Source organism: Cololabis saira, chromosome 17 (genome assembly GCF_033807715.1).
Source record: "Cololabis saira isolate AMF1-May2022 chromosome 17, fColSai1.1, whole genome shotgun sequence".
Taxonomy (NCBI): domain Eukaryota; kingdom Metazoa; phylum Chordata; class Actinopteri; order Beloniformes; family Belonidae; genus Cololabis; species Cololabis saira.
Window position 1 is genome coordinate 36,817,552 of NC_084603.1, and position 14,097 is coordinate 36,831,648.

At 41.7% G+C, this 14,097-nt stretch overlaps 1 protein-coding gene across 3 annotated transcripts in view; it reads left to right on the forward strand.

Moving 5' to 3' along the window:
* LOC133463933 (regulating synaptic membrane exocytosis protein 1-like) overlaps nt 1-14,097 on the forward strand; it is a 169,118-nt gene that overhangs the window by 109,835 nt on the left and 45,186 nt on the right. For 2 of the 3 annotated variants that reach the window (XM_061745732.1, XM_061745733.1), the window contains 5 exons: nt 1,668-1,708; nt 4,306-4,419; nt 4,526-4,625; nt 8,982-9,105; nt 13,151-13,197. In XM_061745732.1, the coding sequence (XP_061601716.1) occupies nt 1,668-1,708; nt 4,306-4,419; nt 4,526-4,625; nt 8,982-9,105; nt 13,151-13,197 (426 nt within the window). Of the gene's footprint in view, nt 1-1,667; nt 1,709-4,305; nt 4,420-4,525; nt 4,626-8,981; nt 9,106-11,112; nt 11,131-13,150; nt 13,198-14,097 lie in introns of all 3 variants that reach the window. The other variant, XM_061745731.1, reaches the window with a different exon arrangement.

Here is a 14,097-nt window from a genome sequence, read left to right on the forward strand (position 1 = left end):
TACATGCACGAAAATCGGTACACACCTGTATCATGTCGCAACTTAAAGAAAAGTCTCTTGGCGCCATGGCCAAAACCGAACAGGAAGTCAGCCATTTTGAATTAATAGTGTAATTTTAGCGCAATTTATGCCATTTCTTCGCCCGAATCGTAACGTGCACCCAGGTGTGTTATACATCAAAATGTGCGTCTCCATCCTGCGAAGACGGGCATTACTTTTATCAGTCAAAAGCGTTACCGTGGCAACGCTACATGCCAAAAAGAGCGCCCCCCCTTCATCTGATTGGTCCATATTTGATAGTTCCTACTTTCTGCTATTACTTTTGAATGGTTTGACATAGAGAGTCGTGGGTGGTGCCATCGGACTCGGTTTTGAGTACTTGACCTTCATTAGCATGAATTAGCCCCGGCGCTTCTTCTGATTGGCCGATATTTGATAGTCCCTATTCTCTGCCATAACTTTTGAACGGGTTGTGATAAAGACATGTGGGTGGTGTCATCGGACTCGGTATTGAGTACTTGACCTTCATTGGCCTGAATTAGCCCCGCCCCTTCTTCTGATTGGTTGTCCCTATTTTCTGCTATAACTTTTGAATGGTTTGACATAAAGACTCGTGGGTGGTGTCATCGGACTTGGTTTTGAGTCCATGACCATAATTGGTGCAAATTAGCCCCACTCCTTCTTCTGATTGGTCGATATCTGATAGTTCCTACTTTCTGCCATAACTTTTCAATTGTTTGACATAAAGAGTCGTGGGTGGTGTCATCGGACTCGGTTTTGAGTCCTTGACCTTTATTGGTGAAAATTGCACGTGCGAGGGCCCGTTCATCGCTGCTTGCAGCTTTAATTAACATTGTTTTTATGAGCCTTTACTTGCTGTTTCTAAACTTTTTCTTGGATTAAGATGAACAAACGCTGATGTGTTGCATTTAAAACCTCAGACGATTGTCCTGGCGTGTGCAGACTCTTCTCATTGTGTGAACACCATATTGGTTCCTTCGTCTTATTTCACTCATGTCATGAGAGCGTTCCCAGCATCAAGCTCTGTCCTTTTGTTGAGATATTCTCCTTCATAGCAGAAATTAACTGAAACAACAAAAACTGTGGTAAAAACCGTGTGAAAAACACAGCGAGGGAAGTACAGTAAACTTCAGCATCAAGGCAGCTCAAGGTGCTTCACATCATTGTTCAAAATGGAAAGAGCTACAGTGAAGTGAAGTAATGAAGAAAAGTTAGACTTAAGCTGGAGTTACCGACCATCTGCATGAAGTCTTCATTTAACCAGGTTTTTATTTAGCCCAACTGTTTTGTTGCTCCTGGAGTAAATCCACAACATCTGATCTGGAAAGTATCTGCCAGGGATTTGAGGCTTTTTGAAAGGCTTAGCTGTCCTTTGGTATCGCTGCCGCCTCGGCGGACTACTTTTCAGATCCAGTCCTGCTGCTTTGGTGATAAATTTCTAATTCTAGCTCAGGCTTAAATATTCAATACACTTAACCCTGTCCTCTGTGAACAAATAGCTTCTGAAGAGCCCCTAAATTTGGTTTAGCTGTGTTTGAGAGAACTCGGGCTGGTATGTGTTGTGTATACAATGTGAGCCGTGCGTGTGCATCGTTGTCTCTACTGCTACATCCTCAGTGTGTCAGACTGTCTCTTCTGTGTTGCAGGCGACTGGGAGTGCTACCCCCACGACCCCACCGTATGGCATGTAAGTGGCTACTTTTTTGTTTCTGATGGTTTTTCTGCTTCCAGAGTTACAAAGTGGCTCAAAGCAGTTTGGAGTTTGTAAATGTGACGACATCCGTGTATGTGTGTGTGTGTGTGTGTGTGTGTGTGTGTGTGTGTGTGTGTGTGTGTGTGTGTGTACCTGGCACATATGTATATGTGACATCCTTCAGTCTATGAATCAAGTACTTTTCTTACGTCTTCAGTCGTGTGCCGCTAAGCTGCCAACCAAGGTTTTTTCTTTTTGTGTTATTCCAAAGTGTCCGTCCTTATATTTGTAATTATCTTTCTAAGGAAATGTAGTTTCAGTCCTGTGTAATGTGACTGTAACCAGTCATTTAAATGAAGAAAACAGTTCAAAACACAGTTCCGTATGTCAGAAACGTCCTGTTATGATGAGTAGGGTTTTTTTCCCGTCACTATAGTTTTCCACTACAGCAGGGGTCGGCAACCCGCGGCTCTAGAGCCGCATGCGGCTCTTTAGCGCCGCCCTAGTGGCTCCCTGGAGCTTTTTCAAAAAAGTTTGAACTTTTTTTTTTCCTTTTTTTCTTTTTTTCAATTTTTTCTTTTTTTTTCATTTTTTTCTCTTTTTTTCTGTCTTTTTCCTTTCCTTTTTAATCTCGAGATTTCGACTTTTTTCTCGAAATTTTGACTTTTTCCTCGACATTTCGACTTTTTTCTCGACTTTGAGTTTTTTCTCTACATTTCGACTTTTTTCTCGACATTTCAACTTTTTCTCAAGATTTTACTTCCATATTAATCTTGACATTTCGACTTTTTTCTCGACATTTCAACTTTTTTCTCAAAGTGCATAATAATTCCCCCAGTTATAACTAATATAGAAACATGCAGCATGTGTTGCTTTCATTCTAAGGCTGATACAAGACTTTTCATTTTTTGCGGCTCCAGACATATTTTTTTTTTGTGTTTTTGGTCCAATATGGCTCTTTCAACATTTTGGGTTGCCGACCCCTGACCTACAGGAACTAGAGCTGCATTTATACATCTACTGACATTGTAGGTATCCTTTCTGGGCCCCTGCAGATAGACGTACCAGGGCCAGGCTTGTTTCTGCCAACCTGCTTTGTTGAACTGTTGGAACTTGGAGTGGATCAGTTAAAAAACAAAAAACAAAACGAGCATCTTATCCGAACAATGATGAGGACAAAGTGCCGCTCTTACAAGTATTATTGTGAGCATTGTTAAATGTGCAGTACGGGCTCACAAAGCAAAGCATCACGTTTTTACCTTTTTGCTGAAGCAGTGGTGTGACAATACAGAGTGTCATTTGTTTCCTGTAAAAGGAGGAGCTCTGATTGGTCGTTTCCAGTGATCTGACCACTTCCCGCCCACTTTTCTGCCTCAGTTCTTCGAAAATTCAAGTTCATCGGGACGTTACGTCCTGTGGTTTAAAAAGGGGCCCGGATGACGGATTTGGTGGTAGTTTCAGCATTATCAAGTCGTGAATGAAAAAAAAAACACCTCAGCCGTGTGATCTCTTCTTCACTTGTACGGAGGACTTAACGCTACAGTGATTTATATTTATATCACCTCCGGTGGGGCAATGTGACTTCTACAAATACAAGGCTTCTAGTATTCAGTACTTTCAGTGGCCAGAGCTGGGTAGAGGAGCCAAAAATTGTACTCAAGTAAAAGTACTGTTACTTCAGAATAATATGACTCAAGTAGAAGTTAAAAGTAGTCATCCAAATAATTACTTGAGTAAAAGTAAAAAAGTACTGTTGAGTAACGTCTGATTTATTTTTTTAACACAACCATTCAAACAGACAAAAGTACAAAATAATCATCTTCAGGCAAATTAAATGAATAAAATAATTAAATAAATTAAAATTAATAAAAAATAGCTTAAATTAAAATAATCTTAATGTAAATGCAAGTACTTTAATAAATAATAAAATAATAACAGAATAAAAAAATAAATTAAGCGCAAGTAGCACAACATTTCAAGCCTTTGTACTTTTCTTTTTTAACCAGCAGAACTAGAACAAACATGAACTCATAGAAACTCTGTGTGTGTTTGAGTCTGTGTAAATGTGACAAAACATGCAAAAACAAGCATTTTTCCCAAAGAATCACCCAGTGATGTCATGAGATTGACGCGTATGTAGATAAAAGGTGTGTTTACATGCATTTGGTTGTTGTTTTATTGACTGTAAGGTGTAATTCCTGCATATGTCATCTTGGGGACCAGCTGGGACGAGCATTGTCAGTGATTTCTTTCGTCTTTGTAAACTGATGTGTTTTTTCTCTAATGATTGTATTACATCAGTTGTACAAATCTAAAAATAAAAATACTTTGTTTTGTTTCTCCAAATGGGTCGATAGTAGTTCATGTTTGGCCTGGAACACAAGGCTAATGTCTGTTTAGCTGCAGTTCATCAAATCTCCAGTAGAGTTCATTTTTATGACCATATATTTACAGGAGACATTTTTTAACAGCAAACAACGATAAACCCAAGCTAGAAGAGCCTTTCAGAATTCATGCAAACATGAGGACGTGTATATTTCTGTGTTTCCGTGTGAAACTAATCATCTTTGCATCTCCGTCTCCTGCTGCAGCATCCTGTCACCTGGCAACCATCCAAGGAGGGAGACCATCTGATAGGACAAATCACCCTCAGCAAGAGGAGTGCCAGCATGCCAAAAGAAGCTGGCGCGTTGCTCGGGTTGAAGGTCGGGGTCTTACCAAAGCGTGTAGTTGAGATTTTCTCTTTAGATTACCTGTCAGAGTCATTTTGGCTGTTTCCCCAGCGGCTCACGTCCATCTGTTTGTCTTCAGGTGGTGGGAGGTCGGGTGACAGAGTCAGGGAGATTAGGTGCCTTCATCACAAAAGTCAAGAAGGGAAGCCTGGCAGACGTGGTGGGACATCTCAGAGCAGGTACAGCGCAACATCACGCCAGTGACTGGAAAAACCTCCTTCTTCATCTGCCATACTATTATGGCTCTTTTCCACTAGTACCTACTCAGCCCGACTCGCCTCGCCTCGCCTTTGCGCTATTCCACCAGGGGTCTAACGTGCCGAGTAGATACGTTTTCTGTAACTACTCTTAGCTGGGAGGGAATATGTCAACAATCATGAAAATCGTGTACTTGATGACAAGTTTTCTATATTTGGCATGGTGTTAGTTATGGACATAAGGTTTTCAAAAACCACCGCAAACAAATGATGACGCCCCCTAGTGGCCGGTTTGCAGAAAATTCTAAATGGCTCCCGCCAAAAAGACCACAGGTCATATCTCAGCTTCTCTAGATTGTTGTATATTGTCATTTTCTCTACTTTTTTGGTGCTAGGAATTCAATTCTGAGATAAATTTCCTATTTCAAGGTCATGTTGAAGGTCAAATTTAATTTTCAAGGTCATTTTTTTGCCCAAAAAACTCCATATCTCTAGAATTAAGTCACATAGAATTTCACATTTCAAATTTCACCCCCAAGGAATGCAATTTTCTGTTTATTGGACAGTAGTGTCAATAATCTCACTGGGTGAGAACAGTGGCCTTCCTTCAGGCTTAAGATGAACAGAACCTCAGAACTAAGTCACAGTGAAAGAATAGGATTTTATTAAAATAACACACAAAAAACATCAGGTGTGCATGTTTAAACTCACTTAACACCTACAATCCCTGCCTCTATCCCCTCGCTTATTGATTAATTAAACATTTTCTGCAAACCGGCCACTAGGGGGCCGTCCCAATTTGGTTTTTGGTGGTTTGATGGTTTTTGAAAACCTTACGTCCATACCTAACACCATGTCAAATATCAAAAACGTGTCACCAAGTGCACAATTTTCATGAATTCCCACCCAGCTATCTGCCGAGGTTCTAAGCTGCTGAGTCGGCTGTATCTGACATCATCACACTACAGGCCACCGATTGGTCGGGGGGTTGGAGTCAGACGTCTGAGTCAGGAGGAGGAAATCAGAGAAAGAGACTCTGACGGATTCTTGTTCATTTTATTCGACAGGCAATGGCAGCAAAAGTCTGTTTGGTGATCCAACTCTGAGGTGCAGATGTTCATAAACCTGGTGCTGAGGAGAGAAAAAGGGATCTAGACGGGTGATAAGGAACGACCAGATCTACCAGGATCTCTGTCTCTTCATAGCTGCTCACGGCTCCAGCTGACTTTTCAGCAGCACCGAGACAAACAAACAAAAAAAGCGTTGCAGCTTGAAGCTTCTTTCACTCTAATTTTTTAACTTGATATGGAACACAAGTCACAGACCCAGCAGCACATCTATCATCTCCTCCAGGTTCTACATCTTTAGTGTTGTTGTCTTCTTCATTTAGACACAATCAAATACATCACAGCAGCTTGGCTCCGACCTCCTACTTCTGCTCCAGGTGCTGAATTGTTATGGAAAAGAAACCAGGCTGAGTTGAGTCGAGCAGAGTAGGTACTAGTGGAAAAGTGCCATTATTGTAGTCTCTCACTGCAACAACGTGACATCAGAACTCTGACACTTCATTTATGTACATTGAGACGGCACTAAGGAATAACATGAGTCAGTTGTATTCTCATGGAAAGATTCATCCCTTGTGGTTGCGGCATTTAAAAGCTCCGAAATAGGAAAACAAGCACACACAATACAGAGCCCTGCTCTCCGCGAGACATCAGCATGGGAAGCCCTTCCACGCGTGCAAGGTTTTGTTGTCTAATCAGTGCTGGAGGGGATCGAAATTTGATTTCTGACTTATGACAGATTGGGGACGGAGACGAATGAGTGCATTGACCAGCTCATGATTTACTGCCACTGCCGCTTTTTCTTGAAAACACACTGCATTGTTGGGCTCCTTGTCGTCATTCAAGGCGACCCCTTGCCCAAGCCATTCACGCATATTGATTTGAGTGAGCAGAACTCAACTTCAGGAGCAGTTTACCTGACGGGGTGCACAATCCCTTTTAGATCTTTTATGGCGCTTTTACACTAGTACCTACTCAGCCCGACTCGACTGGCCTTGCCCTCATTTCCTTTCAATGCCCAGATCAGAAGTAGGAGGTTGGAGCAAAGCTGCTGTAACGTATTTGATTGTGCAACACAAACTAAGAAGAGCCACTCTGGCTATTGTGATCCTTCACCGCACGATAATCGCCTTTTAACTTTTTCAGCTTGTCTCGGCACTGCTCAAATGTTCATTTGTAGCCTTGAGCAGACATGGACTGAGGAAGCTCCTGGTATATTTTTTCATTCCTCATGGCCTCATCTAGCTCTCTCTGGATATTTTCCTCAGCCACCAGGTTTAACCCTTGTGCTGTCTTCGGGTCAAGGAAGAAGGAAGGGAAGAAGGAAGAAAAGAAGGAAGGAAGAAAAGAAAGAAGGAAGGAAGAAAGAAAAGAAGGAAGGAAGGAAAGAAGGAAGGAAATAAGGAAGGAAGGAAGGAAGGAAGGAAGGAAGGAAGGAAGGAAGGAAGGAAGGAAGGAAGGAAGGAAGGAAGGAAGGAAGGAAGGAAGGGAAAAAGAAGAAAGGAAGGGAGGAAAGAAGGAAGGAAGGGAGAAAAGAAGGAAGGGAGAAAAGAAGGAAGGAAGGAAGGAAGGAAGGAAGGAAGGAAGGAAGGAAGGAAGGAAGGAAGGAAGGAAGGGAAAAAAGAATGAAGGAAGGAAAGGAGAAAACAAGGAAAGAATGTACGAGGGGAGCAAAGAAGCAAGGAAGGGAGGAAAGAAGGGAGAAAAGAAGGAAGGAAGGAAAGAAAGAAGGAAGGGAGAAAAGAAGGAAGGAAGGAAAGAAGGTAGGAAAGAAGGATAGGAGAATTAGGTAATTTTGACCCAAAGACAGTACAAGGGTTAAGAAGGTCTCCACCTCAGAATTTGAGGAAAAAAATGAACAAGAAGCCACAACTCGCTCTTGAAATGATATCACATCCTGACTCTGACTGGCCAACCGCCCGACCAATCGGTGGCCTGTAGTGTGATGACGTCAGATACAGCCGACTCAGCCGCTTAGAACCTCGGCAGAATAGTTACAGAAAAAGTATCTACTCGGCACGGTTAGACCCCTAGTGGAAAGGCGACAAACCGAGTAGAGGCGAGTCGGGCTGAGTAGGTACTAGTGGAAAAGCGACATTATTCAGCTGCTTTTAACTGTACAGCACTTAGGTCAACCTCGGTTGTTTTAAACTGTGCTCTATAAATAAAGATCGAGTTGAGTTGAGATCCCCGTTATTTTCACTGGGCAGAAACTCGTATACACATAAAAGGACCTTTTGACCATGTGTAACAATCGTGACTGATCTTAGCAGGTTCCTCTGGCTGTTCAACTCTGAACTCTGCAACCACAGAGAATGAATCTATTTGCCCGTCCAGTACAGCATAACCTTGAGTGCCCCTTGTTAATGTTCTCTGTTGTGGTGAACGTCTCATAAAGGAACTTATGTCCAGAATATTTCCTTTTCTCACGCCTAAGAGCCATTTTTGTCCTGTGATTATTTCAAAGCACCCTCATGCGCAGACTGGCTGCATCTCCATTACAGAAACGTTCTCCTCTCGTGTCCTTCCAAGATTTAGGGGGACGAATGTCCAGAACCTTCTTAGTCTTGTCTATTTCTGCAACTATTCTTTATTGAAAAAAGACTTGAATGTTGCAAGGTAAACCCCTTACATATGGAGCCGAACATTGTCTAAAGGGCTTTTCTGAGAGGTTGATGACCCCGATTTCTCAGAGGAGCAGTGACTTCAAACCTTTTGGGCAATTTGTGCAGTTGTTGAGGAGTTATAGAAGGCACTAACTTGTCTCGCTGTGCCCGCTCCATCGTTGCCAATGGGAGTCGGTTCCTACAGGAAAAGCAGATGTGTGTCTTTTTGGTACGTCGTGTGACTGACATCTTTTGTCGAGGCATTAAAGGTTTTCCCATCACGAGTTTGCAAAATATTCCCTCTTTGAATCACCAGATAAACCAACTCACGCGAGGTGTAAAAATGGTTTGTGATGTCTGTTTTTCTGTTGGTTGTTTCTTTCCACATCTATAGTTTGAGCTTGTTTGGGAAGTTTGTGAAGTCCAGAAGCTGGAATCTGGTGACACGTTCCTTCCACGAACATACACAATGCTGAGCCTTCTTACACTCAGCCTTGTCCTATTTTCCACACATTTCCAGAAATGACAACTGTATTTCACATTAGCTTGGAGTCAGTGAGCTCTGGACCAACTACGCAGCCTTAATGTGGGACTGTTTGAATGTGGTCCTGCAAAAGCACAATCACAAACGAGGACACATTGTTCTGTACATGGATGTCTACTTTCAGGGGATGAGGTTTTACAGTGGAACGGGAAGCTGTTACCAGGGGCGACGATGAAGGAAGTCTATAACATCATCCTGGAGTCTCAAGCTGAGCCTCAAGTGGAACTGGTTGTGTCCAGGCCTATTGGGTAAGTCGGAACAGAAATCACCTATACACTGTATGTGTCTAATTTAACAGAAGACTCACTCTTTGTAGTCTCTTGTGTCAGTTAGCAGTTTGATTGTGTTGAGTTTAGCACTTGTTCAGGCAGAGAGCAGGGACACACTTCTGTATTCAGGCCATGAGACCAATACACCTGCACTAGAAACCAGTTACAGATCAGGAGCACCCACCTGCCGCTGGGCTTTACCACCAACAAGTTCCCTGCTGCCCCACATGTCCCCCTTAAAAAACACGTGCATGTATCATTACGAATTAAACTGCTCGTATACTCTATGAAACAATAGGAAGCAAAATTGTGGTTAATTCCTTGAAAAAAGTTGGTCATTAACACACACTTTAAGGCAGCAAATGAGAGGTGCTGCTGTGACCACAATGAGGCACAATTCCTCAAAACCATCACTCACATACCAAGTAGTGATATTTGGATTAAAAATGTAAAAGTGAATTTGGATGTAAGAAGGAAGTATTTCAGAATTCCTTGCAGGCGGTCGACTAGCTTATTTTATTTATCTATCTTAACCCTTAAAATGTGTCATTTTTCATACATGAACTTCTGAGACCTCTATGCCACCCCAAAATAAAAAAAAACAAGACATTTTTTTTATACAAACCAGAAAAATTCTTACAAATTTAAACTTACGGCACAGCACATCCAGGTGATCGGCGTGGCTTCGTGGCGCTCGAAACCCAGTGACTGCGTTGGGGGGAGGGGGGGGTGATAAGAGGGGGAGCCGAGGAAGGCGTTGAGAATGAGGGAGGTGTGGTTATCAGCAAGTGTGTATTTAAGCGGTAAGTCCGTGAACTTCGCTCAGAGCTGCTCCTCAGCCAATGTCCTTGATGTTATCAGTCGGCTCGGTCAGTTCTGAAAACAGGTCCACAGGTGTTCGTGGGAGAGGGGAGGGTTAGTGGGGGCAGAGTCCCTTGTTTACATTCCACCAGGGAGATTGTGACTAGAGCGATCGGCCAAACCGCCATGTCAAGGCCAGATTATAGAATCAACAATCATATTGCAAACAGACAGACTCAGTAATTTTCCGTCTGCCTTTAGTCTCTGGTTCATCAATGGTGACTCCAAACAGACGAATTTGTGATCAATTCCCGCCAAGCCGAGCTTCCAACTTCTCCAAGGTCTTCTCCATCTTGCCAATGAGCTCAAAGACCGCCGCCAGCCTGCGATTCTGTTCAAGAATCGCATCCAGCTTACGGCTTTGCTCCCCCAGCGTTAAAGTCTGAGTGTTGATAGCCGGGCTTATCCCATCAGCCACGTCCAGCAGCTCTGAAAGGGCCAAAACAGCTCTCGACGATTAACGCGTTTGTCGGTAGACCAGGAATCCCCCCCCTCCGATTAGGAGAAATCCTGCTATCATAAAAGTTCATCCATCATCAAAGTTTTGTTGAAAAATTTAAGGTAAATCAAAGGTTAAACCAAGAACGAACAACAAAATGTTTCTTACAAACTAAATATAGTAGGAACTTGCTATGTATTAATACATTTCTTTTTAAAGATAGAATAAGTGATTCTTTTGTTGCATTTAGTCACTATCTCCTCTGCTTCTGGTAGCTGCCCATCTCCTGAGTAAAAAATAAAAAAATATAATAATCAAAGACTATTAATCATGGGTGGGGAGGACCAAAATGCAGGACATCCAGAGAAAAGTCTTTTATTTTAAACCAAAGCTCTGCGTGGGCAAGAGCCCTTGAACAGAAGACAAAGGCCGCCACTGCTCAAACATGAAAAATGTTGCTTCTTACTGAGAATAAAGAAATTTAAGAATTATTTGTTCAGGTGACCTCAGGTAATGTAGAACACTAAACAACAATGTTGTGCCTGTTTTCATTTCTTGTTTTGCTAAGTTATGTGCTAAGGATCGATGTATTTCATAGTAAATACTCGCTATTAAAGCTGTTGAATTCAAACTCATTGATAGAAATAAAGTTGAATGTATTAATTTCTCTCCAAACACTCACGAAGGGTGTATAGAAAATATCAGTAAGTAATCTTTTATTTTTAATAGGAACCCTTTATCCTTTTATAACTAAATAACCTATTTTGGATTTACTGATGCCATTTTGTATCCTTTAATGAACCAATCTGAGTTTTACATGGACACCATTTGATGGAAGTAGACTTTGGTCAAAATAGCTGCTTCGTGTCCCACAACATGGTATAAATTAAAGTACGAGTTCTCGTGATGGGATGCAAAATGGCTGCTGGGAAACATCCATCATCTTAGCATCGTAGACACTTTTACAGGCTTCTAAGATCTCTGTGCAGAAAAATCTAAAGCTCCTAAAGTCAAACACGGCACTGAGAATTCCCCTGTAACCACAAAACAAGCTTTCTTTTTTTCATGTCATTTTGATTTTGCAATGAGCACCAAGGCAACCAATGGTACACCAAACACTTATCAGTTTAATATTGGAATTTGAAATCTGAAGATAGCAATCTTGTCCAGCTCCCCTTTTTAGAGGCCACAGCGGATCACCGGATCAGCCAATAGTCACCATTTATCTGGTGACCGGCATTACGAGCAGCTGCCAAGGGGGGCCATTGTGGGGTTCTGTGTCCTGGGATCCAGCAACCTGACTCTACCCACTACTCAATGGACACTTCGGTTAAAAAAAATGGAAATAGATATTTTCATGTGCTTTCTCTCTAAGAATAAAAGGAGAAAATAATTGCGCATGCAATTTTCACCAATAAAAGTCAAGGACTCAAAACTAAGTCCGGTGACACCACCCATGACTCTCATGACTTTATGTCAAACCATTCAAAAGTTATGGCAGAAAATAGGGACGGTCTAATATCGACCAATCAGAAGAAGGGGCGGGGCTAATTTGCACCAATTATGTTCAAGGACTCAAAACAGAGTCTGATGACACCCCCCACGACTCTATCGTCGCCACGGTAACGCTTTTGACTGAGAAAAGTAATGCGCGTCGTCGTAGGATGGAGACGCATATTTTGATGTATAACACACCTGGTTGCACGTTACAGTTCGGCCGAAGGAATGGCATAAATTGCGCCAAAATTACATGATTGTTCAAAATGGCCGACGTCCTGTTCGGTTTCGGCCATGGCGCCAAGAGACTTTTCTTTAAGTTGCGACATGATACAGGTGTGTACCGATTTTCGTGCATGTACGTCAAACCGTATTGTGGGGCTTGAGGCACAAAGTTTTCTAGGGGGCGCTGTTGAGCCATTAGGCCACGCCCATTAATGCAAACCATTACATTTTTCGCCAGGCCTGGCTTGCGTGCAAAATTTGGTGACTTTTGGGGCACATTTAGGGGGGCAAAAAGGCCCTCATTTCGTCTGAAGAAAAACGAGAAAAAAAAAAATCCTACAGATACAATAAGGCCTTCGCACTGTCAGTGCTCGGGCCCTAATAAGCGTTGAGCTGTCTGACAGAAAGAATAACCTGTAGGGAGAATATTATCAAATATCAGCTTGTTTTGTCCATATATAACCAAAGAATTCATCTCAAACATGAGCTCTTTCTGTAATGCTTACTATTCTTACAACAAAAGAACCCTGCATATCAAGATTTGCCCTTTTTGAAAACTAAATGACAAATTAAACTGATAAGTGTTGCAATGATTGTCAAGCTTTCCTTATAACACATCCAGCTGCTGCAGTGGATTCTGGTGTTTCCCATGGATGGTGGTGGTCGAGAAAAGATGTTAGTGTGGACAGAGGTGACCCATTGGTTATCGTCTGTTATTACTCCAACTCGTGATTTGGCCTCCAGAAATATCCGTGTAATTCTGGGAAACACTGCAGTCACAAGAAAAGCTTGATTTGCATTTGCCCCTTGCTTTTTTCATGTCTTTAATCACATGGTACTTTCATCTGAACATCTTAAGAACTTTGTTCTGGTGTAAGAGCTGCTTTAAACATATATGAATATGCATGCATGCCTGATTTTAAGTTCTATTCCGGATGTTGTTTCATCCTTGACTTGGATGCCAGCATGAGAGAGACTGATGTGTTGTTGTTTCTTTTTCAGTGATATCCCAAGAATCCCCGACACGTCCCACCCTCCATTAGAATCTAGTAGGTATCTCCTCTGAGATGTCTTGCGATTTTTGTGGTATTGTAATGCCTATTCTGTTTACATACAAGTAGTCTTTCAAGGGGCAGAACATTTCTGGATACTTTACAGAAACTAAATTGTAAATATGTAATAAGTGGAGTCAAATGTTGGATGCGGCATTGTTCTGTAGAATAAGATTAGATATAAGATTAGATATTTAAAAAATATTCTGCAATTTTACATCATTAACAGGTGTAGATAGATAATTAGCCAAGCAATATAGCAAGATGGGCAAGTTAACTAGGACAAATACTTTGCTAAGCAAAATCGGGAAAGCTGAGATAGATAGTTAAATAAGCAATATTTAGCAAGATAATGAAATCATCGAAGACAACTAATTAGCTTAGCAAGTGGGCTAAGATAAGTAGCTAGCTAAGTACAATAGCAAGATATGCAGGTTAGCTGAGATGGCTAGTTACGACTGTCAATATAATTCTTACTGAATCAATAAAATGAGCCAAGTCAACAGAAGCACTCATGGATCAGCGTGCCACATCAAACTACGCTGTTAGTTCTTGTGTATTCACAGAAAACCAGTACGTGGAAGGCAGAAGACACAATCACAGTAGTAGCTAGCCTTCAGGTTGACAAATAAATGGCATTAGCTGGCTAACCTTTGGCGTTTCTGAATCACTAGCGGGATAGCACCTGTGTAAGCAGATTTTGTATTTGTTGTTAACATTTTCAACCGTAGATCAAATCCCTATGAAAAGTGTTCAACCTACAGTAGAAGTTTTCCAGAATTTTACAACATTATAACTCCAACTGAAGCATTTTTCTCTTTAGCTTATATTTCTATGTAAGATACTGGGTCAACGGGCTTGATTGCCTGTTATATGATGTTTATACTTGAAATTAGC